The 24786-nt window shown below is 40.2% G+C and overlaps 1 protein-coding gene across 2 annotated transcripts in view; it reads left to right on the top strand.

Moving 5' to 3' along the window:
- ADCY2 (adenylate cyclase 2) overlaps positions 1–24786 on the top strand; it is a 235727-nt gene that overhangs the window by 55386 nt on the left and 155555 nt on the right. For both annotated transcript variants that reach the window (XR_012629660.1, XM_074874654.1), the window contains exon 3: positions 13954–14115. Coding sequence is in view for 1 of the 2 variants with exons in the window: in XM_074874654.1 (XP_074730755.1) it covers positions 13954–14115 (162 nt within the window). In the remaining variant the exon portion in view is untranslated. The remainder of the gene's footprint in view (positions 1–13953; positions 14116–24786) is intronic.

Genomic DNA, 24786 nt, shown 5'->3' with positions numbered 1-24786 from the left:
CCCACATCTTTTTCTTGAATTGCAATTGAAATTAATCCCCAGAAGAGAATCAACAGCTTTGATTTGTACCCATCAATCTAGTAGGGATTAGTGTTCCTAAACAGGCTGTTTGAAAAGTGGGGCAGTGGGAAATAAATGTATGAATACCCTCTCTCTCTTTCTGTTTTGCTTGGGGGAGTGTTATGAGTAAAGTACATGCAATTTTTACATGTCAAAACTGTAAAAGAGATGATGATGATGATTGCTAGGTTTGGTACACGTGTCCATTCCTACATTAATCTTCAACGTTTGCATCTCACACCTGTGCCTTTTGCCCTGACAGAAGATTTGTCTGGAGTGAAAGGAGAAAGGAAACCTGGACTGACTCTTTCACAACAACACTACTTCCTTTGTAAGGAAGCAGCATCCAGGTTGCTGGCACTGTTGCTCCCCAGGGTTAATGTAAAGGTTGTAGTCTTACTGGCTACCAAAACTTGACTACTTTTTGAAGCTGAAAATCACTTTGTGGTTTTCAAAAGTTGAGGGGAAAGACGTTTTGTAAAGTATGTTGGGACAAGCTCACATGCACAAAGATTTATTGTCAGGGTTTGTAGCTGATGGTCTAGTGGTGAAGAAACAGAAAGAAAATAGGAGAGAGAAAATGGAGAGGACAAACTCTCCGCAGTGGCCAGCTGGGAGGAGAAGCATCAGGGAGACCCCAGACGAGCATCCTTCCCTGTGTGTCCTCTCTAGTGCAGAGGGTGATTCCCCCTGTAATACTTTTTCCATAGTGACTATATGGTTTTCTTCAGGACCTGCTTAGACTCCCAAATGATTGTTCCTGCATGTGATGCTGTTAATGCTGACTGGAGCATGCTTATGTCAGGGGCAGGTGCTGCCCGCTGCTTGGCTGATAAGCTCTCTGCATGCTTGTTATTGGGTCCCCTAATGTAAACCAAAAACCACAACTGAAGAGAGGGAAAAGAGATAAAAATAGGTGATACCCATGCCAGTGGCTGTCCTTTCCCATGAGAAATCACCGCAACAACACTGTTTGGGTTGACATGTGCAGGCCCATGGTCTTAGCAGCCAGGGCTGCAAATAGAAAGCTCTGAGCAATATGAAAGGCTGAGGCCCCTAAGGCACTGCTCAACAACCAAAGTGGTAATCTCACCCTGTATTAAAGTCTTTGGGAAAGTATTAGCAGATGATTTGAAAACCTTTGGGAGGTGCAGGTGTCACAGGGGGATAACAGCTTTTTGAGTAAGTGCTACAAAACCTCTCTTAGCCTTATGACAATTAAATGCTATGCATTGTTCCGTGTTTTTTTTCCTCAAAGTTTAGATTATTTTAACATGGATTTGTCCACTCTTCTGACGTCATACAGTTCTAGGCATGTTGTTTCTATGATTAATAAAATTGTCCAAGGAGGTGTTATGACCTATTTTGGCAGCTCCTAAAGAAATCTGTTTACTTTCTTTCTATTAACATTATGCTATTACCACTCTGTACAGAGTCACAGTATTTCATGGCAGTCATTGAGAGGCTCATTTCCTTGGCAATTTCTTGTGTTTCTTCTCTGGTTTGCCCAGAAATGAGGAGTGGCTGAGGGAACTGGGGTTCTTTAGTCTGGAGAAGAGGGCTCTGAGGGGAGACCTCATTGCCCTCTACAACTACCCGAAAGGAGGTTGCAGAGAGCTGGGGATGAGTCTCTTTAACCAAGTAACAAGCGATAGGACAAGAGGTAATGGCCTCAAGTTGCGCCAGGGAAGGTTTAGACTAGATATTAGGAAGTATTTCTTTACAGAACGGGTTGTTAGGCGTTGGAATGGGCTGCCCAGGGAGGTGGTGGAGTCCCCATCCCTGGAGGTGTTTAAGATTCGGGTTGACATAGCGCTGAGGGCTATGGTGTAGTTGAGAAGGGTCAATGTTAGGTTAATGGTTGGACTGGATGATTTTCAAGGACTTTTCCAACCTTGATGATTCTGTGATTCTGTAGATACATGTTTAGGAAAAAACATAATTTGCAAAAAGCCATCCATTCAGGTTATCAGGTTTCTGTAAGTGGAGTCATACTGCTCAGTCATTTCAATTTACCACGTCTTTCCTTTGCAGCAGATTCTGTCTTGAGCTGTTAAATGACACTATTGATCTGTGCACTACTGATCTGTGCAAAGGAAATCCAAGTTTGCTTTGTTCAAGCTCTTCTCTGTTTTGATTTTTTCTACCAGATATACCCCAACCATGACCCTTTATCACCCTTACGGTTATTTTCCCCCTGCCACAGCAAATATCAGCTCACCAGGGGTGTTGTGTTTTGCTGACCCTTCCATGTCTCAAGGAAAGGAGGCCTCCTGCTTTCTAAGGGGAGTGATTACTCTTCTCAGCATTATCACGTGCATACTCCTGCTTGATAGTAGAAAGGTTGGGAAGAGGCATGCCCTCCTTCCCTGGGAAGTTGACTGGTTACTGGGTACCATACCCTAGATACTTCTTGCTCTCTGAAACATCTTGTGCACCTCAGCACGGAGGTGCAGTTGCTCTGCTGAGCTGCACTACATTTTTGCTTCTCACCATGACCTCCCTTTTTCCCTTCTTCACTTTCAAGCACTGCTCTTGGTGGGTTCTCTGATAAACATGAACACAGATTTCCAGGGCTTCTCGATGTTTTGTTAAGGCTACTCTGATGGTTGCAAATGTCCTGTGAGTCAGTATGTCAGAGGCATAGGTCTGTCGGAGCTTAGACTTCCTCAGGATTTTGGGTGGTACTTTGCTGGACTGGGTCATGTGATCATGCCCTGGGCTACACTAGGAAGAGCCATGCCAGCAGGTTGAGGGAGGTGATCCTTCTCCACTGCTCAGCACTGGTGATGCCAAATCTGGAGTGCTGGGTCCAGTCCTGGGCTCTCCAGTACAAGAAAAAAAACAGATTTACTGGAGCGAGTCCAGTGAGAAGCCACAAAGATGACTGATGGACTGGAACATTTTTCATTTGAAGAAAGTCTGAGAGAGCTGGGGCTGTTCAGCCTGGAGAAGAAAAGGCTTAGGGGAGATGTTATCAACATGGGGGCTTGTTCTTTGGAATTTTTTTTAAGATGGGGAGAAAAGAATTTCATGAGATATTCAAGAAATATGCACAGCATGCATTCATACAGTGTCGTCATGATGCTTGATTCTCTATTCTTTTCATAATAATTGCTGCCCTTTTATTTGCCTTTTCAACCACTGCTATCATTCATTTTTTCAAAGAGCTGCTCACAGTGACTCCTGTTATCCTTTTCTGAGGTTCTGGTAGCTAAGGTGAAGCCTGCTTTTGTAAGTGTTCAGTTAAAGTTGTCCCCATGCCCGCTGTTTTGCATTTATCATGTTGGATTTCATCTGCTTTTTTATGGCCCAGTCACAGTAGTGTGAGACACTTCTGCAACTTCTCCCATGTGTTGTTGCTTTAGAATACCCTCGATAATATTAAAAGCCCATGAAACATTGCCACATCACTACTCCCCTCCCCTCTACAAAACATTTAGGAAGACATTGAATAAATTCTCTGAGTCCTCCAACACAGTCCCTTCAGTGTAAAAGTTGACCGCTTATTTGCTGTCTTTCACTTCCTATTTTTACCTTTTACCAGTCCAATTTGCCTCCAGTTCTCTGGAACTGTCCCGGTGTTTGGGAGGTACTGAAAATCAACATACATAATCCAGAACTCTTATAAGATGCTTGAGCATAGTTTATTGGATCTGCTGTTTAAAAAAAATCTCAACGTTAGTGTCTGTGGCTTTATATACTCATGAGCTAATATTTTGGAACAGAAAACTGTGCCTCAGTTATTCTTTACCATGATGTAAATACATCATTTAGCTTGTCCCTTAATAGAAAACAGACATTTTTATTTCATAGAGTGGTTAGAGCTGGGCGAGACATGAAAGATCATCTAGTTCCAACCCCACTGCCATGGACAGGGACACCTTCCACTAGATCAGGTTGCTCAAAGCCCCGTCTAACCTGGCCTTGAACACTTCCAGGGAGGGGGCAGGCACAACTTCTCTGGGCAACCTCTTCCAGTGTCTCACTACCCTCACAGGAAAGAATTTCTTCTTTATATCTAATCAAAATTTGCCCTCTTTCAGTTTAAAACCATTACTCCTTGTCCTATCACTACACTCCCTGATAAAGAGTCCCTCCCCATCTTTCCTGTAGGCCCCCTTTAAGTACTGGAAGGTTGCTATAAGGTCTCCCCAGAGCCTTCTCTTCTCCAGGCTGAACAACCCCAACTCTCAGCCTGTCCTTATAAGGAAGGACATTTGATAGTGTTGCTTTTCCTTTATTATAATTAACAGTTTTACATTCTCTTATAATAGTTGATCAAATTTTCTGTTAGACTTCTTTCATGCCTAACATGCAGAAAAACCTCCTTGGATCTCTTGAAATGTAGTATATTCATCTTCTGCCCTTACTAGCTTATTATAATTCTAATTGAAACTAATTGCTGTCATTGCTTATGTGTTCTGTGTATGTGCAAGCATACATATTTTAACATGGACTTTCACATCCTTTCCAGCTAGGTTAGATTTTTATGCAATTTATGCTTCTTTACCAGCTGTGTATGTTTCTTCATTTTTAGGGCAACTTTGAAGATGTTTTCAATGTATGTTCTTACTAGACTCCTTTTAAATTTGAGGCACACATGCTTGTGTGTTGCAAAATTATCTCCTTAATAGTCCAAGTGAAATTGTTTTTTATTGTTTTGGACATCAGTTTGTTTACATATATTGTATAATCATTTCAATCTCTTGATTTTCCACTTTTAAAATGCATTAATTTAATTGCAGTTTACTTTAGAATTGTGTGGTATTGTTCTGAAGAGGATGCAACATGGTCTTAGCCAGAGTTAAATATGTCTTGTTTTAATTTTACAGGAAGACAAGGCTTTGGTTTTAACAACATTGTCTAATCCCTTTCTCAATGGTCTTAGGTAAAAAAAAAATTTAAAAAATAAGAAAAATTATTAAGGTAGCATTAAAGAGGGTATCAACTGCCCCTTTTAGAGAAAATGCAAGCTGTGATGATCAGGAATTATTCCTATATATTGCTGTTGTAGATTTCTGATCTCAACATTTATGCGCAAAACACAAGAGGGAAGAATAACAAGGATGAACAGTGTCTATCTCTGGTGCTTTTCACTTGTCTCATCACTGAAAAACCAAAAGCATAGCTTACTGTCATCTGATCCAGTTAGAGACTCAAGTCACTGCAAATACATGCCGTTGTTGGGCTATATAGTACTTTATGAAGTTGCCTTTCTGCTTGCAGGGACCTATCAGTGTTGTAACAGAGCAAACCTGTCTTCTTGACTAATTAGACTATGCTGTAGTTGAAACAAGGGCGATGAGGTACAGAAGGAAAGAGGACAATTAAGTGAGGAAGAGAACGGTAGTACCAACAGGTGTTACAGAGTGAACCAAATTATTGCTTTTCTGAGTGTATTCAGCAATAATCTCAAAGCTGCTAGAGATGGTGGTAGCTCAGTCCCTTCTTTCTATATTAGGAAGGACCAAAAATTGTTATGGATCATTGAGTCACTGATGATGGTCCTTGAGTCACTTCTTCCAGATCCCATATCCCCTTTTATTGATGCCATTCATTGAAAGAAAAGATTCTGTGACATAGAAAGCAAGCACCCAGTAGAGAACACAAAATCAGAGAATATCTTGATTATTTCAAATATCAGTTTTTCCTTCCTTTTCTGGAGCCTTTCATCTTATTGTCATATTAATGTGTGACTTTAGCAGCACATCTGAAGGTCCCTTATTGAACAGTTATTTCAAAATGTATATTTTCCTGCAGTCAACTTGCTTTTATTCTATCCTATTTTGCTAGTGGTTGTGGTTAAATTTTTTAGCAGAGGCTGTAATGACTGCTTGTTTCCTGATGACATTTAAATCCAGACCTTTATACAAAAGAAAGGGATTGTTAGTTTGAGAGCTCCATGATCAAGAACAAGTCATGATTTACAGGGTTGTTTACTATCTCTATGATAATTATTGGAAAATAAAAGTTTATGTTTGGTAAAAATGCGTGAAGTAATAATTTATTGTGGACATAATTTTGTGGAGTAAATCACAAGCAAAGTCTTCCTTGTTGATTTTATCCTTGAGGTCCCTTGCCCTTGCCCTTGCCCCTTCCCTTTCCTTCAAAGTACATTTGACTCTTAGCACAAGAACACAAGAAACTTCCTGTGGGGTCAGATCATGGTCCAGTGGTCTATCTCCAAGATAGTATTCTGTCTCCAAGAATGGCAAGAGAAGCTGCAATTAAAAGGCAGCACACAAGTTTGATTGCTTTTTGCGGTCTGTTCCCTTCATACCTTGCCAGCCTCCACAGTTGTGCTAGCAATATCAGAGGGTACATCCCTGCCCTGTCTTTTTATTCATGGATGACGTGTCCATGAATTTGTTTAATTGCTTTTTGAATCTGCTGGTACATTATGACCTGGCAGCAAGTTCAAGAAGGTTACTATCTGCTAGGTAAAGATGTACTTTCTTTTCATCTGTTTTAAATCAATCTTCTACTAGTTTCATTGAGTGCCCTTTTGTTCTAGTGGTTCAGGGTTTGGTGAATACTGTTACCTTTGTCTTATCCAACGCTTTGAGAATTTAAGCCTTTTTATAGATGACTCAGAACAGAAGTTGATTTTAGTACTCAATTAATTTTTTGTTATTGTGGGTAGCTTGCTTTGTTCTTTGAACACTGCCCGGCTTTTAGAAGTGTGAGTTTAAGATTCAAGGTCTGGAATTCAGAAGTAGAAGGGGAAAGACCTTTACATGTTTGTAACCTTTACTCTGCCTACACAAAGTTTTAACATACAGCTTACAGCTTATATAAATACCCTTCTGACACCTTCATACATTTTATTAACTCATGAATATAGAATTTGTAACTAATTTTTAAGATTAGTAGCTCCTGCCAATTATATTATAAAGCCTAGTTATTAATTTAGAAAAATTAGGGTGTCTTCTCTGCTGCAATTATGTAACAGACATTTGAAATCAGTAGCTGTACTCTAAGTGTCCTTCCAGGGGAAAATTCTTTAATTACCTGATAAATTTTTACTCCCTTTACACAGTAAGGAGGAATCTGATCTTGAAAAACCTCTGAAAGTGATCCTGGCCCACTTAGTGTGAATATTTGTGGGTTTAGCAATTTAATTATGGGAATGGGGTCTTTTCTGGTTACACAGTGAAACCCAAGCGTTTTGCTGTCATTACACTTGTGTGTAAGAAGTTTTTCCAAAGAACTACAGATATTTTATTAGCTTTAGCCTCATTACTACTGTCTGTATCCAAAACAGTGCTTTCCCCTAACTCATACTGAAACAGTACATTTAGATTTGCATGCCTGCTTCACTGCCAAGATGTCGTACTCCTCAAGGAGAAATTCTGGTCAGAATAACATTAAGTTGAGTGAATTCTACATATGCCAAGCCAGTTATTATTAACCATTTAACACAGTCTTAAATAGGGTGTCTAGCAGGGAAATTGTGAGTCATTGTTGGAACATAATTTCTATAAAATGAATGATTAGTATCTTTTTGTACAGTTCTTCTCAGTGTCAAAAGCAACATCCTCTGTGGTATCCTATATGCTAGAAAATACAATTTTAATGTGTAAAATATGATAAACTTTCTACTCCAGTACCCTTCAGAGTTAGGGTGATGACACTCAGAGTAGAAACTGGTGACACCAGGGAGATGAGGTTTCTGAGAACAGGTTGGGTCCATGGGCTCCAAAAACTGGTTGGGTCCATGGGTTAGGTCTGCTGCATTTTGTGCCATCCCAGTCCAAACCAGTGACCTTTCCAACAGCAGTGTCTGTGAATCACCAAGTATTAGCAACTTTATGCCATTTCTCCTAGGTCACCAGTACAAGTCAGAGAGTGAAGTGGCCGACATACATCTGGAGATTCTGGGACAAAAAGTCCATCATTAAAATTATTCAGAATGGGCTTGATTTAAAGAAGGAACTAATTCTCCATCCTGTACAGCCACAATCTTTCCATTTTGAAAGATGCATAAATACGCTTACCTATAGTTTTATGTACGTTTACCTATAGTTTTATGTTGTTCTGTGACAAGAATGAGTGTTTGTGAGTGTTCATGATCATCAGTGATATCCCATACCGTGATTTGATTATAGCATATTGGTCATTATACCGTATTGGTGTCCAAGTCTCTCTAATGGCATCACAACAGCAATCTGTACCTTCTGAAAGCAGCTGCACAAAATCTTCAGAAAAGTAGTCTGTTACATACCCATCTAGACAGCCACACTATGGCAGCTCATCATCTAAATCGCTGTGGAAAAGAGCTGCTTACATAGTAGATGAAAAAGTGGCACTACTGAAGTGTGGGAGAAGAGATATGGAGAGCAGTAAACATTCAGTTTGCTAAGCTCTGTCAGTCAAGAGTGATGAGTAAGAGTCCTGGATACCCCTCAATCAAAGTAGGAAAGCCACATACTTCTCTGTAGGATGTTACACCAGTGTTAACCAAAAGCGAATGCTGTGTGCTATGACGCATACCATCAAAGCCCAAATACTCCCATCTCCAAGGTATGGATAACATAAGCTTATCAAGAAAGTCTCTGAAAATCAAATTCCTAAAGCAATCTAAGTTCGGGTCAGGACAAAAAGCATGTTTCAACTAGGCAGTCATAGTGATGACTCACATCAAAGATTGCTTCCAACACGGTTTCGAAAGAGCGACAGGCTTTGTGGTTATGGCACATTTTGGTGGAATAGGCTGCTTTTAATAGTGTCAAAAATAGTGCACTGTAAATTAATACTGTGTTTACTGATGAGTACGCACACCAAGTGCAGAGGTGGAGTGGCATGTATTAGCAATTCTTGCAATGGGATAGTGGGGTCCTTCAGAGCTTGGCATCACTGCTTTTTAATGTTTGTATCAGCAATAGTTCCCATCTGGAAATTAATCTGGCTTCAGCAATCAAGGACAACAGGAAATGTTTCTATAAGTATGTGAGCAGCAAAAGAAAGACCAGGGAGAGCCTCCATCCCCTGCTAGATGCAGGAGGAAACAGGGTAACAAGTGGTGAGGAAAAGGCTGAGGGGCTTAATGCCTTCTTTGCCTCAGTCTTTAATAACAAGACTAGTTGTACTGAGGGAATCCAGCCTCCTCAGCCAGAAGACAGAGACTGGGAGAACAACCCCACCGCATTTCAGGAGGAGATAGTCAGTGACCTACTGCATCACACAGACATACACAAGTCTATGGGACCTGACGGGATACACCTGAGGGTGCTGAAGGAGCTGGCTGGGGTGCTGGCCAAGCCACTTTCCATCATTTACCAGCAGTCCTGGCTGACCGGGGAGATCCCGACAGATTGGAAATTGGCCAATGTGACGCCCATCTATAAGAAGGGTCGGAAGGATGATCCGGGAAATTACAGGCCTGTCAGCTTGACTTTGGTGCCCGCGAAGCTGATGGAGCAGCTCATCCTGAGTACCATCACACAACACGTGCGGGACAACCAGATGATCAGGCCCAGTCAGCATGGGTTTATGAAAGGCAGGTCCTGCTTGACAAACCTGACCTCCTTCTACAACAGGGCGACCTGCTTATTGGATGAGGGAAAGGCTGTGGATGTTGTCTACCTTGACTTCAGTAAGGCCTTTGACACCGTTTCCCACAGCATTCTCCTGGCAAAACTGGCTGCTTGTGGCTTCGATGGGCACACGCTTTGCTGGGTGAAAAACTGGCTGGATGGCCGGGCCCAAAGAGTTGTGGTGAATGGAGTTAAATCCGCTTGGCGGCCGGTCATGAGTGGTGTCCCCCAGGGCTCGGTTTTGGGGCCACTCCTGTTTAACATCTTTATTGATGATCTAGACGAGGGGATCGAGTGCACCCTCAGTAAGTTTGCAGATGACACCAAGTTGGGTGGGAGTGTTGATCGGCTCGAGGGTAGGGAGACTCTGCAGAGAGATCTGGACAGGCTGGAGCGATGGTCTGAGGCCAACTGGATGAGTTTCAATAAGGCCAAACACCAGGTTCTGCACTTGGGCCACAACAACCCCCAGCAGCGCTACAGGCTTGGGGAGGAGTGGCTGGAGAGCTGCCAGTCAGAGAGGGACCTGGGGGTGTTGATTGACAGCTGGCTGAACATGAGCCAGCAGTGTGCCCAGCTGGCCAAGAAGGCCAATGGTATCCTGGCTTGTATCAGAAATAGCGTGGCCAGCAGGGACAGGGAAGTGATCTTACCCCTGTACTCGGTGAGGCTGCACCTCGATTACTGTGTCCAGTTTTGGGCCCCTCACTACAAAAAGGACATTGAATTACTCGAGCGTGTCCAGAGAAGGGCAACGAAGCTGGTGAAGGGTCTGGAGCACATATGGTATGAGGAGCGGCTGAGGGAACTGGGGTTGTCTAGTCTGGAGAAGAGGAGGCTGAGGGGAGAGCTCATCGCCCTCTACAGCTACCTGAAAGGAGGTTGCAGAGAACTGGGGATGAGTCTCTTTAACCAAGTAATAAACGATAGGACAAGAGGTTGCGCCAGGGAAGGTTTAGACTGGATATTAGGAAGCATTTTTTTATGGAACGGGTTGTTAGGCGTTGGAATGGGCTGCCCAGGGAGGTGGTGGAGTCCCCATCCCTGGAGGTGTTTAAGAGTCACACTGACATAGCGCTGAGGGATATGGTGTAGTTGAGAATGGTCAGTGTTAGGTTAATGTTTGGACTAGATGATCTTCAAGGTCTTTTCCAACCTAGTTGATTCTGTGATTCTGTGAATATTCTTCTAATTCTTACAAAAATGGTCAAGGGCCGCTGTTCATTTTGCAGACTGACTCAGTCCAGAAAGCCTGTCTCCTCTTTCTAACTGAAGAACCACCCTACCCAGAAGCCTTTGAGTATCAACTTCTGCAGTATCAAATTTAAATACAGTGACATTTTGAAATATGTTAAAAGGTCCCAATCCTTACGTGCTGTGTATGTTTGCTATCAAGAAGGGTTATTTCAGGGTACTTGAGGAGAATATTCTTGAGCCATGGTGAAACAAAAAAGGAACCTCTGTGATAAATGGAGCTCTCAACTCATTGGGTCATTAGACCATAAATGGAAATAAGAGGAAAGAAGTGTAGCCAAGAATCAAGAACTATTGACAGGAGCCATTCCTAAATGCATTTTGGATGAGAGTTTCTGTCTTAGCATGACTAATACCTCTCCTGCTTTGCAACAGCATTCTCAGACCCAAATTTCAAGATGCAAATATAAAAATTGACAGGTCAATTTGTTATCAAGTGTTCTTTAACACAGTTCCAGTTCAACTCAGCCTGAGTAATGGAGAATTTGAGGTCTGAATATGTAGTGTCAAGAGGGGTTGAAAATTCAAAAACTCTCTCTGTTTATGGTTGTGGAAGGTTGAAATTATTCATTTATTTTGACCAAAGAAAGTAGTGGGGTAACTTAAAGAAAGGATACTTGTTTACAGCAGCATAACAAATTTGGAGCTGATACAGCTGATACCACTAGAAGCATTGCAGTATATCTTTTTTATGTGCTTAGTAGTTGGGTTTATGCCAAAGTTAAAAAGCAACAGCATCATATTATATCTTACATCCACTAATGAGTTTTAGTAAGTACCTAGCATGTACCTCACAAGTGGGGTGGATCATTTAGTCTGGCTATAAAGTCAAACCATATTCAAGGCACAGAAAATATGCAAGTTCTGTTTTTTGGAGACATGACAGAGAAGGATATTTTTTTATTTTCTAATCATAAAATTCTCACAAATTTGTAAATGACATCTTCTCCCTAGTCAATTAGAAAGCTGACTTAGAAACAGCAAAACTTTGTTTTAATGAAAAGTCACAGGGATTGGATTTGAGATCCTTCTTCCAGGGCTGGGGTCCAGGAGTCTTCTTCAAACTATTTTTTAACTGGAAACATGTCTTAGGCAGTTGGTCTCCCATGTGGGTAATGTATTTTGCCTCTGACATCCATTCTTCTTATGTCTATATTAGAGGATCTTTCACATCCCTTGTTGCTGCCTAACTCATTCAGGTTTTACCCCTACCCTGATGCCTGTTATTGTGACAGAAGAAGGTGAGATTGATTTAAGATTATTTGTTCTCAGCAAAATCACATTGGCTGTTACTTATGCTTTTCTTAACTTTCAGAACTCTTGATTATGAACTGCTTTATTATTTGGTCTGTTATTACTCCAGAAATTAAAGTTAAGCTGACCAGTTCTTAATTTCTTAGCCTTTTCCCCAGCCTTTCTAAGACACATGCTTTGTTTCCCTTTTCTAGCCTGCCAGAACTTTCTACATCTTTCCCAAGTTTTGAGTCTATCAGTTAGTTCTCTCACTATCACAGCTGATTTTTACCTGGTCAGGACAATTTGAAAACATCATACTTACATAACCCTTCTCTTATCTAGACCAAGCTTGTACACCCTTTTCTTTGCAGTTGGATTTACTAACATCTGATCACAGTTAAAACTTTTAGGGAGGACTGAAACTAAACAGATAACAAACACTTCTGTTTCCTTGTGCTGTCAGCTGATAGATAGGAAGGGCAGAGAAGCAAAGTTGTCCCACTGCCTTTTTGTTACTTTATTTTCTTAGTATCCCTCATGTCCTTTGCAGTTCTGTTTCATTTCATGCCATTGAACTTTTTGACTCTTGAGCATATGGGATGGTTGGGCAGCATCAAAAAGGGTATAAGTGATTGGGAAGGAGTTAGATTAATCTTAACGGAGGAATTGGAGAAAGATGAGTGGAGAACAGAAGTGGACTTCCTTCTCCATCTGATTCTGTCTCCATGATGGAGAAGAATGCCTCCACTGTCTTGTAGGTACATATACATTAGGGTTCAGTTTTGACTATGGAAGCATCACATGCAGATGTGAAGAAAACAAACTGACAATAAGAGAAGTGAGCAGCAAATTATTATTTCTCATACCTTCTTGGGAGATTTCTGAGTTAAATACTGTGTGTATATAACTGTTAGGTGGTAAATAGGCTTGTAAGTCAACTAAAACTGATGGTAAGGCTTACATAAGGATATAATTATACACAAGCTGGCACATTTTCAGAATTGCCTACTTACTTATGTGTGCAAAATCTGTGTCCCAAATCTAGTTACATTTTCTCAAATATGTGCTGGAGTTTGGAACATATGCATACCATCAAATATATAATCTTTTGTATGTATAGCAAAGGAATCCCTTTTGCTGTTACAGGCTGGGTTGTGCATTTGGAGAGTTCCATAAAGTTGGTATGGATGCTAGTACCCTTTAAAAGAAGCTAACAGTAAATTCTGCTTATGGGCTGTGATTGTCTGAATTTGTTTTTCATGTCCAGATAAATGTATTAGCTTAAAATATAGTATTTTAATGGAATTTGACATATGTTATGTAGATATGCATGAAGTATAATCTTATTAAACCAAAATGCTTGGCTGAACCTGGGCTTCGTTGCATAATGTCATGTTATATTAAATTGTGAATTTTTAGTTCATCAGGATGAACGAAATCTCTCTGCATTGAAATTTAGGCCCTGTGGAGGCGTTTGGCAAATTATTTTGTAATGCAGTTCACAATCAGAAACCAATCCCAGGAGAACTACACTCTAACTGTAAACAGAGTGTTAACTAAATTAAGATTTAAAAAGATAAATTTGAAGTTAAATATGAAAAATTTGGAGTAGTGCGAGGTTCTCGAACCATGATGTAGTATCTTGAAACTGCACTTCTTAAATCAAATATAATGTAAATTTTCCAACACTTTTTAAAATGAATTCTTCCTAAATCAATTTTCTGCAGTGGTTAGCAGTAACTTTCCTGTGACAAAATGGTGCGTAAGTTTATGCTGAAGACTGTTCAAAATTAAATGCTACTTTTAAAATGTTATTGCAAAGTGAATTTGACGTGTTTCTTTTTTATCTTGGTGTCTTGCACAGGTATCATTTTTCTTGTTCATTATTTTTGTGGTGTATACCATGCTGCCCTTCAACATGCGGGACGCTATAGTTGCCAGCGTCTTGACCTCTGCATCTCATACGATTGTGCTGAGCGTCTGTCTATCAGGTACAGCTGTTGTAAAGGAACACTTGGTTTGGCAGGTAGGTGCTTTGTGGAATTAATGATTAATTGTGCACTGAATAGCCTGGTAAACAAGCCAGGAGTGCCTCAGTGGGTGTTGGGAAATATAAACTTATTTCTCCATTTCTGAATCGCTACAGACTTAATTCGCAGGTAGTCACTTTCTAATAATGAGGGTGTCAGTAATGTTATGTCTTGCTGAACTGCACACTTAAGTGGTAGAATCTACAGCCACGTAGCGCTTACCAATGTAAAATCTAACTTTGCTCGAAAAATTATGTGATGTAGCCGTATTGTGGTAGATGCATTACCACTCTGGTATATAAACCATATTGCTCCTCTCCCCACCTCATTAAAGCCTAACTTCCAAGACCAAGGATTTTTCCCACGTATTGGTGTTATTTTTTACTTGAAAAAGCTTTTTTCCTTTGAATACTCTGATGTCTGCTGGGTTAAATATCTGTTGTGAAGACATTGCCTTCTCCAAGTCTGCTGTAGGGCTTGTCCTTCTTCTGTAATTCTCAGCCGTTTATAGGAATTTTACAGCCTCCTCCTGGTTGGGCCCCCTGATTGAAGGGGACTGGCTGGCTCCAGACTCTGTGACAGACTGTGTTTGCAGTTGGGTCTCGGCTTGTAACTCAACTCTGATACATTACTACACGACATACTGCAGATTAATAATTTTTAAAAATCCAAATATTAGGAGTTGTTTTTTCTTACTGTTTTGCAGATCTTCTAAATGGTGAAATACTACAGTATTCGTTGTAGTATTTTGTTGATGTGATGATCCCAGCTGTCATTGATAGAAATCTTTATTTTTAAGGAAAAATTTAGTCTTTATTTTAAAAAGCAAATACATGGGGTTTTTTTAATAGTTATGTCATTTTAGGGAGGCAGAATATTTTAACTTTTGCATCAAAATGACACTGAAGCTTAAAAGTAAGTACATTTTTAACAACATACCAGTAAAACAAGAAAAATAGATATAATTCTATGTATTCTGAATAGCATGAAGAATGAAGCAAATAGTTTCTACTTACCTTTTGAGTTACCTGATCCTTATTTTGAAAAACATTGTGCTTCAAAGGATAACTTCAAAATTGCAGTGATTTTACAAAATTCATGCCTTGTAAGTTGTTGTTTAGGAAAATACATTTTATTTCCAGATGTGGCTGTAGATCTCTGTTATATGGAATATTGAAATTGAAGTCCCATAAACAAAATATGTTCTCAGATGTAGTTCTCTGTAGAAATTTTAAATGGTGGCATAAGTGGGTTTTCTTTCCTGTTGCTGATTTGGGTTAGTTACATGTCTTTTGCAGAGGATTCCAAGTTGTGCTGTATCTTAAGCAAGGACTGTGGTCATCTGCAGTCTATGTAGTATTTTAATAATTCAATGATACAGCTATTGATAATTGTAGTGGAATAAATCAGGGAGAATGTTATTCTTGGTTTTATGTCAACCTATGGCTTTTATTCTGGGCATAGATAATGCTGCTAAAACAGTATTAATATTTTCCATTTCTTCCCTAAAAGCGTTTTGGGTTAAAGTTGCCATTTGCAGAATTTATTTATTTTTCCTGCCTATCTTTCTAGACCATTAAAATTTGGTATATCTAAACCAGTACTTTCAGAAGATGTTATATTTTTATACATCGTGTCCCCAGAATCAAAAGAAATAAATCATGGGCTGTGATGTACAATCAGTGTCTTTCATCTCTTCTGTAACTTCCTGTTTCGTTCAGAAAGAGTGGAAGTCTTTGAGCCATTTGTAAATTTGTTGAGTGTTTAATTTCCAGGGTGTTATTAATTTTCTATTCTCTCTTTCTAAAATGTATTAAAAGTTCTGAATATTTTGGTGATTACTGAAAGTACTGAGTGCGCTGTGTTCTTACAAATGTGTGGAAGGGACTAAATGCCACTATCACAGTTCATTTGCCCTCTGTACACTTTTAGATTACTATTGTTTATACTTTGGAGTGTAAGCAAAAAATGTTTGTTTTGTGTTCTTTGTTTCTGAAAATCAAGACCACAAATAAAGATTAGAGATACCAATTACACTAAAAAGAGAAATAACATTTCTCAATGACATATCTCAAGTTGGTATAGGATAAGTGCATGTAATTAGAAAAAAAAAAAAAAAGGAAGACCTGAGGTATAGTTGTTTAAAAGGACTATGCTGTTGGGGAGGCCTGAACAGAAGCTGCTTTGCAGATTTTGGTCACTAAAGCCCAGAGATGAGGAACTATGAGTAGACTGAAATTTGAAAGCTTACAGAAACAGGTATCAGGACTAAGTAGGGTAAATCTGGCTTGCGGAGCTACACTTAGCTTTGAAAAAAATATATTATTTTGATTTCAGATATACTGATTTGTCTTAACAAAACAGAAAAAAACACATGACAACGTTAGCAATAAACAGTGTATTTTTCTTCTGGCATGGATTTGTTTTCTAGAGAACAGATAGGGAACCAGTAGAACGCACTTAAAAAGCAGAAAGACACTGGTGTAACAAATCCACCTGTAGGTAAATGTCAGGTATTAGACCATATAAATCCTGTATATATAGCAAGGATCCGTCTGTAGAGAGTACCTGTATCTCCTTTATAACTACTTCCTTTATATTAGAAGACTTTGATTAAATCTTCTCTGAGCTTTCTGTTATCTTGGCTGAACAAACCCCATTCTGTCAGTCTTCTTATGTCAAGTTCTCTTGCCTTATATGCTCTTGGTAGCCCTCTGTTGGACCCTCTCTGATTTTTCAGCATCTTCCAGTGGCTCTGGTTGGCATCCCATAGCATTTTGGAAGTTAATCATACCTTCAGTCTGTCAGTAGAGGAAAATCAATGTTCAGAAGCATTTGCTTATTTTGAGATTTGGCAGACCCTATCTTAATGGTTTTGTCATTCCTTTTGTTGTCCTCTGTAAACTTTTACACCCAAAATTGGCTTCAGTAAAGCTGAAAGGCTTAGCACATTCTTGATTATCCAGTGTTGGTTGCAGTCACAGATACTGAGATAAAGGCCTCCTGGTGGGATAAAGAATCCTTCAACACACTGTCTGCTGGTTACATGAACTAGTTTCTGTTTGACCTATGCATTTCTTTTGGGAGAAGGGAATCCACCTTGGTGTAAAAATTGGCAATGATGGAGATGATCTTCCACAAACCTTCATATTTTATATTGGTTGTTAACTGTCAGTGTTAAAATTCTATTGTTTTTTTTATTTCATTCAGGTTGGAAAAGACCCTTGGGATCATTCTGTTCCTCTTTCCGAATAGGAATTTGTCTAGCCTTGTCATTTAGCTTCTGGATCTCCTTTTTTTGGCCAGTAGACTGACAGACCCAATAGTATCCAATTTCTGTTTCTTCCATAAGAGTACTTCTAGACTATCATGAATTTGCCTCATAACCTTTTTGCCAGTAAAACGAATGAGTTGCCTGCTTGTGCACTAGCTAAGCCTTTCATCATTTTCACAGTTCTTCTTTCAGTCCCTACTTGTGCTTCACTAACATCTTTCTTGAAACGTGGACATTAACCTTAGAGGAGCATGCCAGGAGCAGCTGCAGCAGTGCCAAAAGCTAATAGGGGGCTAGGTCTACAAAGCGGCTGGTGTGCTGCAGTGCTCAGCATGGAGACACAGACTCTACAGTAAAATACACAGTTAGTCTCCCCTTGCAGTTCTGTGGGGAGTTTAATGCACAGCTATGGGATCTGTGGCAGGGAGAAGGAAAATAGAGTCCTGTGTTCCAGTCTCATTTTATGAAAAAGTAACTGTGTATATATAGATTGTGGGTTTTTTTTCCTGTTGAAAATTTCAATCCTAACCCTTACAAGGCACACGGTCTGGAATCTGGGACTCTGGCCCCTCTTTCCAGGTGAGCATCTTGCTGCCAAGCAGACTGTGTTGTTCTGTCTGCTCCTGGGAGCATGGTAGTTAGGACTGCTGCAAGAGAACATGACTCTAATTATGGCATTAAGGCATTTGGCTCAGAAGACGTTCACGACTTAACATCCCTTTCAGTTATTGCTGGAATGGAAAGTATTTCACTGTCATGCCTCGCTATAAACACATAATCTGTTTCTCCCCAAACCAGAACAGATTCTAATCAAATACATGTGTTTTTCCTGCTTTATTATCAACTGCTCAACCATTCTGATCTCATAATGCGTTGATACTATTGTTAGCAGTCATTTTGTTCTTAATTTGTTAAAAGGAGCTAACCAAAATCATTAAACATCCTATGAGTTCCCATTTTTCTTTTTCCTTATGTTCTGTATGAGGAGTGTGATTTTTTTCTTTTAGTCTTTTTAAAAAGTATTGTTTTACTCTCTCAACAAGCAATTTTGTTGCTCTTGTAATCTTTTTTCATTAACTTTGGCTAAATGTTTTCCAAACCTTGGCTAAATCACTACAAACTGTCATTCAAGTGTTGCTTTTCTTTTAGTTAAACTAGCGTTCCTTACCTTTTGGGAATTTTTTGGCAACTTCTTGCAGCACTGTAAAAGGGGTCCCTTTTAGAGGCACAAAATTGTAACTGGACAGCATGCATGTGTACATATTTTTTTTTTTTTTGACTCTGTTCGAGAATGCATATAGCAAAAAGAAACAATTTGTAAAAACTTTTATGTTGCTCGTGTGATCAGTTCCTTTCTGGTAGCGTGGATTAATTCTAAGATAATGTTCTGTCCTAGTGGACAAAAACAAATGCTAAACGAAAATTTTGTTACTTTCAAGAACATTTGAATTAGAAAATTCCAAGGCTACATCCACAAGATCTTATGCATTTACCATCAGCTATGCTGAGGTCTCCTATTACAATATGAATTTTATCCTATGTGTTATGGACAGCTAAAGATGAATCTCTTATCTTTTATGTGATCTGTGGGTGTATATGCACTAACTAGTGTAAGTGTACATCCTGATTATGGTTTCTGCTTGACTTCTAATTCATGAGCTTTTGGTATAATTTGTTTCAAGATCTGTAGTGACTAAGAAATTGGTAATTATATTTTTTGATAAAGCCACCTTTCCTTTTTCAACCTGCTATTGTGTTTTTTTTTTTTTTTCCTGAATAGGCCATAGCCATTGATTTTTAACTTTGCAATCAGACAAATCTTCCTGCCCATTTGAATCTCTGACTTTCTTGCTGCTAGAACCTCTTTGTTCCTGTCTAGAGGGGTCAGTGGCCCAGACACCTCCTTTTGAGGCCAGATACTGCAGGCTGCAGTGGGACCCCACCTATTCTTTGAAAATGTTGATAGATTAAATTTTATGGACACTCTTCAAAATTAGGTAGATTATTTTGATAGTACGTGGCAGGCCCTTCTCTTTTTGGTGACTCACTAGCCTGCTATTGAGGTCCCAGTGGTTGGATCATTAAGTGTTTCAGCCCTCAGAGCACTTTCACCAGGTACCCCCTGATGAACAAAAACCCCTCTGGTACAGCTGCATTTGCCGTACAGATTGTCTGAGACTGTCCCAGACTCCCACCAGTAACGTGAACATTCTGGCTTGCATTGTATATCTTCTATAGAGGTGGCAGTTACACTCTTCTCTCTCTTTCCTGGAGTAACCAGTGGTTTTCTACTGTGTGAGAGTTTCTATGAAGTTTAAAATACAAGATCTGCCATGTGCGTGTTTTCTGTCTGGAAAATTCATGTGTCTTGTCAAGGGAAACTGGTTAATCTGGTATGATCCGTATTTGGCATGAATGTACTGCATTTGCACACGTACACAACACATCTATGCATGTATATACAGCTAGCCTCACAGACGGCCACATGGAGCACTCACACAAACACAAACAGAACCAATGGCTTCACCCTGCTGCCCTCTCTGTCTGACCAGAATGAAGGTCTGTCAGTGGATATGGTACACTGCATATATCAATGCACATGTACCCTGTGGATCCCTCCAGCTGCTGGGCTCAGACACCCCGTCTGCCAGTAGTTGGCCCTGGATCCCAGTCTCCCCAGTTGCTGGCACCAGAATGTGCAAACCCCACTCCAGCTGCTGGTACAACCCACCTCGCTCACAGCCGTGCACACACACATGGGCATCTCTTCGGCAGTCTCCCAGGTCACATCACCTACCCACCAGCTGGTCCAGCTGGATTGTTGCTAGTGTTCACATTCACTTGCACAACTGCGGCTGCTCGAGTTGCTGACACAGAGGTGTCTGTGGACCATGGCTGTATCCCTGTTGCAGCACAGAGACCCTCATACACACACATTTGCACAGGCTAGAGTCCCTCACCAAGAAAAAGAGTTAGAAATGGAGTTTAATGAGAACACAGGACAGACTGCAGTGGTCAGGCGCAGGGTGTGATCCCGCCAGCGTACCAACAAGTAACGTTTACGAGCAGTTGACTCCTTTTATCTCCTTATCCCTCTATTTTCCCTTTGCTTTGTTGTTCCTCCGCAAACCACCATGATCTCTCCCTTTCCCTAGTTTTGGTTCCTGTCTTAAACATCTCATAATAAGTCTTGCATTGCCCTACATCCATCATGTGTTCCATGCCCCTGGGCAGTGACATCCCTTAGTTCAAGAGGTGATCTGGAGACCTGTTCCTGATGACCCATGGGAATTGGTGTCACACCTGGACACAGGCTGAGGACAGCATGGAGAGGGGCCTGAACCGGGTGTCCCTTCCTCTGGGTCCTTAAATTGGGTTCCTGCCTGCCTTTGTGCCTCTGTTCCACTCTGGGCTTTTGCTGGTGGACTGATGGCTCCTGTGATGGGCCTGGGAGTAGCCAGGCCTCCCCTCCCCACCATTGTCTCTCAGTGCTCCTCTGTGTGTGTGTGTGTAGCTTTTGATCCCTTAACCTAACATTAATTACATGATTATTGCTATCAGGGTTCATGAGATGATGCTTAACACGTGTTTTGCAATTCATACTTAAGGGAAATATCTAAAAGAACATACCATACCATACCTAAATTACAAATATTTCCATAGATCTAGTTAGTTTTTTCAGAGTTAACAGTGCTTCTTATGTTTCTATATCTCATCAGCTCCTAGAAAAATATATAATTCACAGTATTAGATGGTGAACCAGATTTTCAAAGACAAGCAACTTTGATATGGCATCTGTAATATGCATTTAGATATTCTAATCTACATGCAGCATATAGGCTATACCTTTTGTTTAGACCACTGATTTAAACTTATCTATTAACATCTTTAATAGGTGACAATATTTACCAAAAAATGTTTTATGTAAGAGTGGCATAACAGCAAAATAAAAATAAAAAGCATCAGTATTCACTGGCTAATAAAAGAAGAAAATGCACAGCTCTAGGTCTCAGAAATAGAATAGAAGTTGGTTTAAGCTGTTATACAGTACAAGAAAAAATCATGTTTACTAAAAAAAAGGCTGGAAAAAAAGTCTGTGTCTTTAAGTACATTCATTATTGTATAACCCCTGAGGCTGTATAGCTACACAGGGAAAGCTTAAGGCACATTGGAATTTTAGCAGTCTGAATAGCTAAAAGCTGTTGCTGTGGGTTGAATTCATCCTTCTCCCTTGAATACCTTTTTTTGAAGTCGATGGGGAATGGTTATTCATGAAGGTAATGCAGCTTAAACAACTCTTGCCTTCTCCTGCACGGTTACATGAAATGAGTTTCTGTTATCCCTGCTGAAGGGGTGGAGGGCAGTGACTGCTATTGAAGGAGAGAAACTGAATTTCTTGTAGCAGCAGCTATTGCTGTCTCATCCCTTGCCCCTTTTTCCCTTTCCTCTCCCGACCCCAGCAGTAGTCTGGCTCACCATGTTGTGCAGCAGCTGCAAACCAGTTTGAGAGAGGAATGCTATGTCCTGCATAGCACAATACAGTCAGCATAATTTTCATTATTGCTTATGTTTCTTTACTCTTGATTTTATGCTTAAATCTTGGCAGATATTCTCCTATGGTTTTTTAACTAATTTTTACAATCCTCAAGTATACTTCGGGTTTCACGCATTCTTTAAGACAACATGCACAGTTTGGATATGCTTATGAAGAGCCCACTTGCCTACAAGAGTACAGATATGTAGGAGAATGCATAATTGCACTTCATAGTATTCAAGCATTAACATGGAGAATGTGAACATCTTCCAGAGGGTCCCTAAGGCTGTAAAGAGAAGAGCTGCAATACTTAGTATGATGGAAAATTCAGCAAAGTTTGAGAATTGCAGTGTCATGGTGAAATGAAATCATGTGTGCAGGCGGCCATGTGGATTTTCAAAAGCAGCATTTACCTGCAGCCCAAAATCAGCATCTAAGAAATGCATAGAAAATAGTTCTGATGAGATGTGTAGGAAATCGTCAAAGCACAGAAGATAAGTCATAAATGCCTCCTTTTTTTAAGATCATGGAAATATCTCCAGTTAGCATTGATTCTTAAGCTTTACTGAAAGGGTCAGATTGCCTTTTGTGTCCACTCCATTTAAGTTAATATTTTTATCAGCAGCAAATTTCACTTGTGTATTTATCACTTTTATACTCATTTAGCTTACATTTCTTATCCTAAAAATGACAATTGTTTTAGCAGTTTTAATTTTCCAAAATGCAAATTTATTTGATGAACAAGTCCACAGTCCTTTAGTGTATTAATTAAAGTATAAAATGTCTGTGTTAGAATTCTCAATCCTAAGGCTGCTATACCTCCAAAAACATAAAACAGTTAAACAGGTGAATGGAAATTCCAGTACTTCTAAACTGGAACAGAAAGCAGCGTGCTGTACCACCTGTACCCTCATCTCTCACATAACATTGCTGGAGCAGCAACCAAACTCTCACTATACAGAATACCTTTTGCAAGGGAGTTGTATTCTATATCCTTTTAAGGATGACATTAATGTAAATAACTTACCAGTGAAAGGCTAAATCTATGCATTCAGAATTTTATAATACTGTCCTTCCAGGTAATTTTTCTAGAGTAAAGAATCTTTAATTCCTTCAATTGAGTTAGTTTTGCTGTTTTCTTTCCATTTTCACAGGCATTGCCTAGCCTTTTCAGTTGCATAGTACTTTTACAGCTTGGTGTTATTTTTCAGATTTAGTGTGAATTACTTCTCTTCTTATTGCAGCTGAAGCATAAAATTCTGGGCGAGATGCTCTAGACATGATGCTTTGTCATTTTATGTACTCGTAGAGTTATCATCTATCCCTACACCTTATTTTCAAGAATTCAGTAGAAGAAAAATGCCTTTCACTATCAAGATGTGGATACATTTCCCCATCTTGTCAGCCACTTTTAGTGCAGTATAAAATAAGAGGGATCAGGAGCACAAACACGTTTTGTTGCATAGAGACGCCTGTGGGGTGAGTCAGAATCCAGCTGAGATGCCACCTTCCCCAAGTTACTGACTTTCCAAAGTTGCAGTGGTTCAAGCCCCCATCTGCTTGGAGATGCCTGCAACAAGATGTGATCATTTCATTTTATTCAGAGTTGACATAGCACTTAGGGATATGGTGTAGTTGGGAACTGTCAGTGTTAGGTTAATGGTTGGACTGGATGATCTTCAAGGTCTTTTCCAACCTAGATGATTCTGTGATTATGTGATTTGTCCTCTGGGCCCCTGCTGTCCCCCGATGCTAAACTGATAGTCAGGCAGGAGAAGTCATTCCTTTTCCAGTCACCTTCCAAAATTTGCAACTCCTGTGTGTTCCTGGCAGTGCTTTCTCATGCAAATTCTTGGATAGCCCTCTCGTCCCTCATCCAACTTCTACCATATATTGATCCTCACTGTGTTTCAGTAAAGCGCTGCCCACAGAGCTGCCTGGCTTTTAATTAGTAACTACAGCCTCCAAGTGCCAGTCTTGTAGGTACTTTGGAAGTGTGTGATGGAATTGTTTAATGCTCCCAGAAAAGCAAGTGGAGGCCAGAAGCAAACGAGGTAGCACAAACTTCTGCCACGTATATTTTTTTTTTCTTAGCAGCTACAGCTACACTGGTGGTAGAAGGGGACCCATTCTCTCGCCCTGGAGCTGGGTGGCACAGCACAGCTCATGTTTACCTGCCTAAACTCCCACCCCTTTTTCCTTCCCCAAACAGGGTGGCCAGGTGTCAACTTTCTCCAAATAATTCCTGATGTGTTCTGTCTCCTAAGACATGTCAAGGCTCTGGGAAAGTGTTGGTTGGCCCAGATCAAAATGGTGCTAGTGAGCAAGATAACAGCTATACAGCAGTGGTGATCACGGAGCTCAAAACTGCCTTCCAGTCTTGTTTGGTTTACAAGCAGAGACACAGCTGGAGAACATCATCTGCAAACCTTGAAGTTATTCTTAATTCTTCCCAGAGATTACATCTTTGGTTATTACACAGCATATTCTTTCCCTTCTCAAGGTATATCTGCTGTGGCACACCCAGTGAATGGCATCAGTATTTGTTCTGCATGGGCCTGAGAAGGAATCATATCTCTTCCATGCCTTCCACTAGTTATGTATACTAAATCATCTTTATCTGCTGTCAGTTTAGACAGGTTCTGGGTATACTAAAGACTATATGCTGCATATTTGCTGCAGACGTCACCTGCATGGACTCTGCTAGTTCTATCGGTTTCTGAGTGGGACAGCATTAGTTACAGCTGATGTTTGGCTCCTCCAGTGTTACTGGTTTTGTTCTATATGTTTTAGCTTTGATAGCAGCAGTCTGAAAACAGCATAGGCTGTGGTTTATCAGACATTAAGTTATGTTTGTGA

The sequence above is a fragment of the Strix uralensis genome, chromosome 1 (assembly GCF_047716275.1).
Source record: "Strix uralensis isolate ZFMK-TIS-50842 chromosome 1, bStrUra1, whole genome shotgun sequence".
Classification (NCBI taxonomy): Eukaryota; Metazoa; Chordata; class Aves; order Strigiformes; family Strigidae; genus Strix; species Strix uralensis.
Note: the sequence above shows the minus strand (reverse complement) of the source record. Positions and strands in the feature narration are given on the sequence as shown.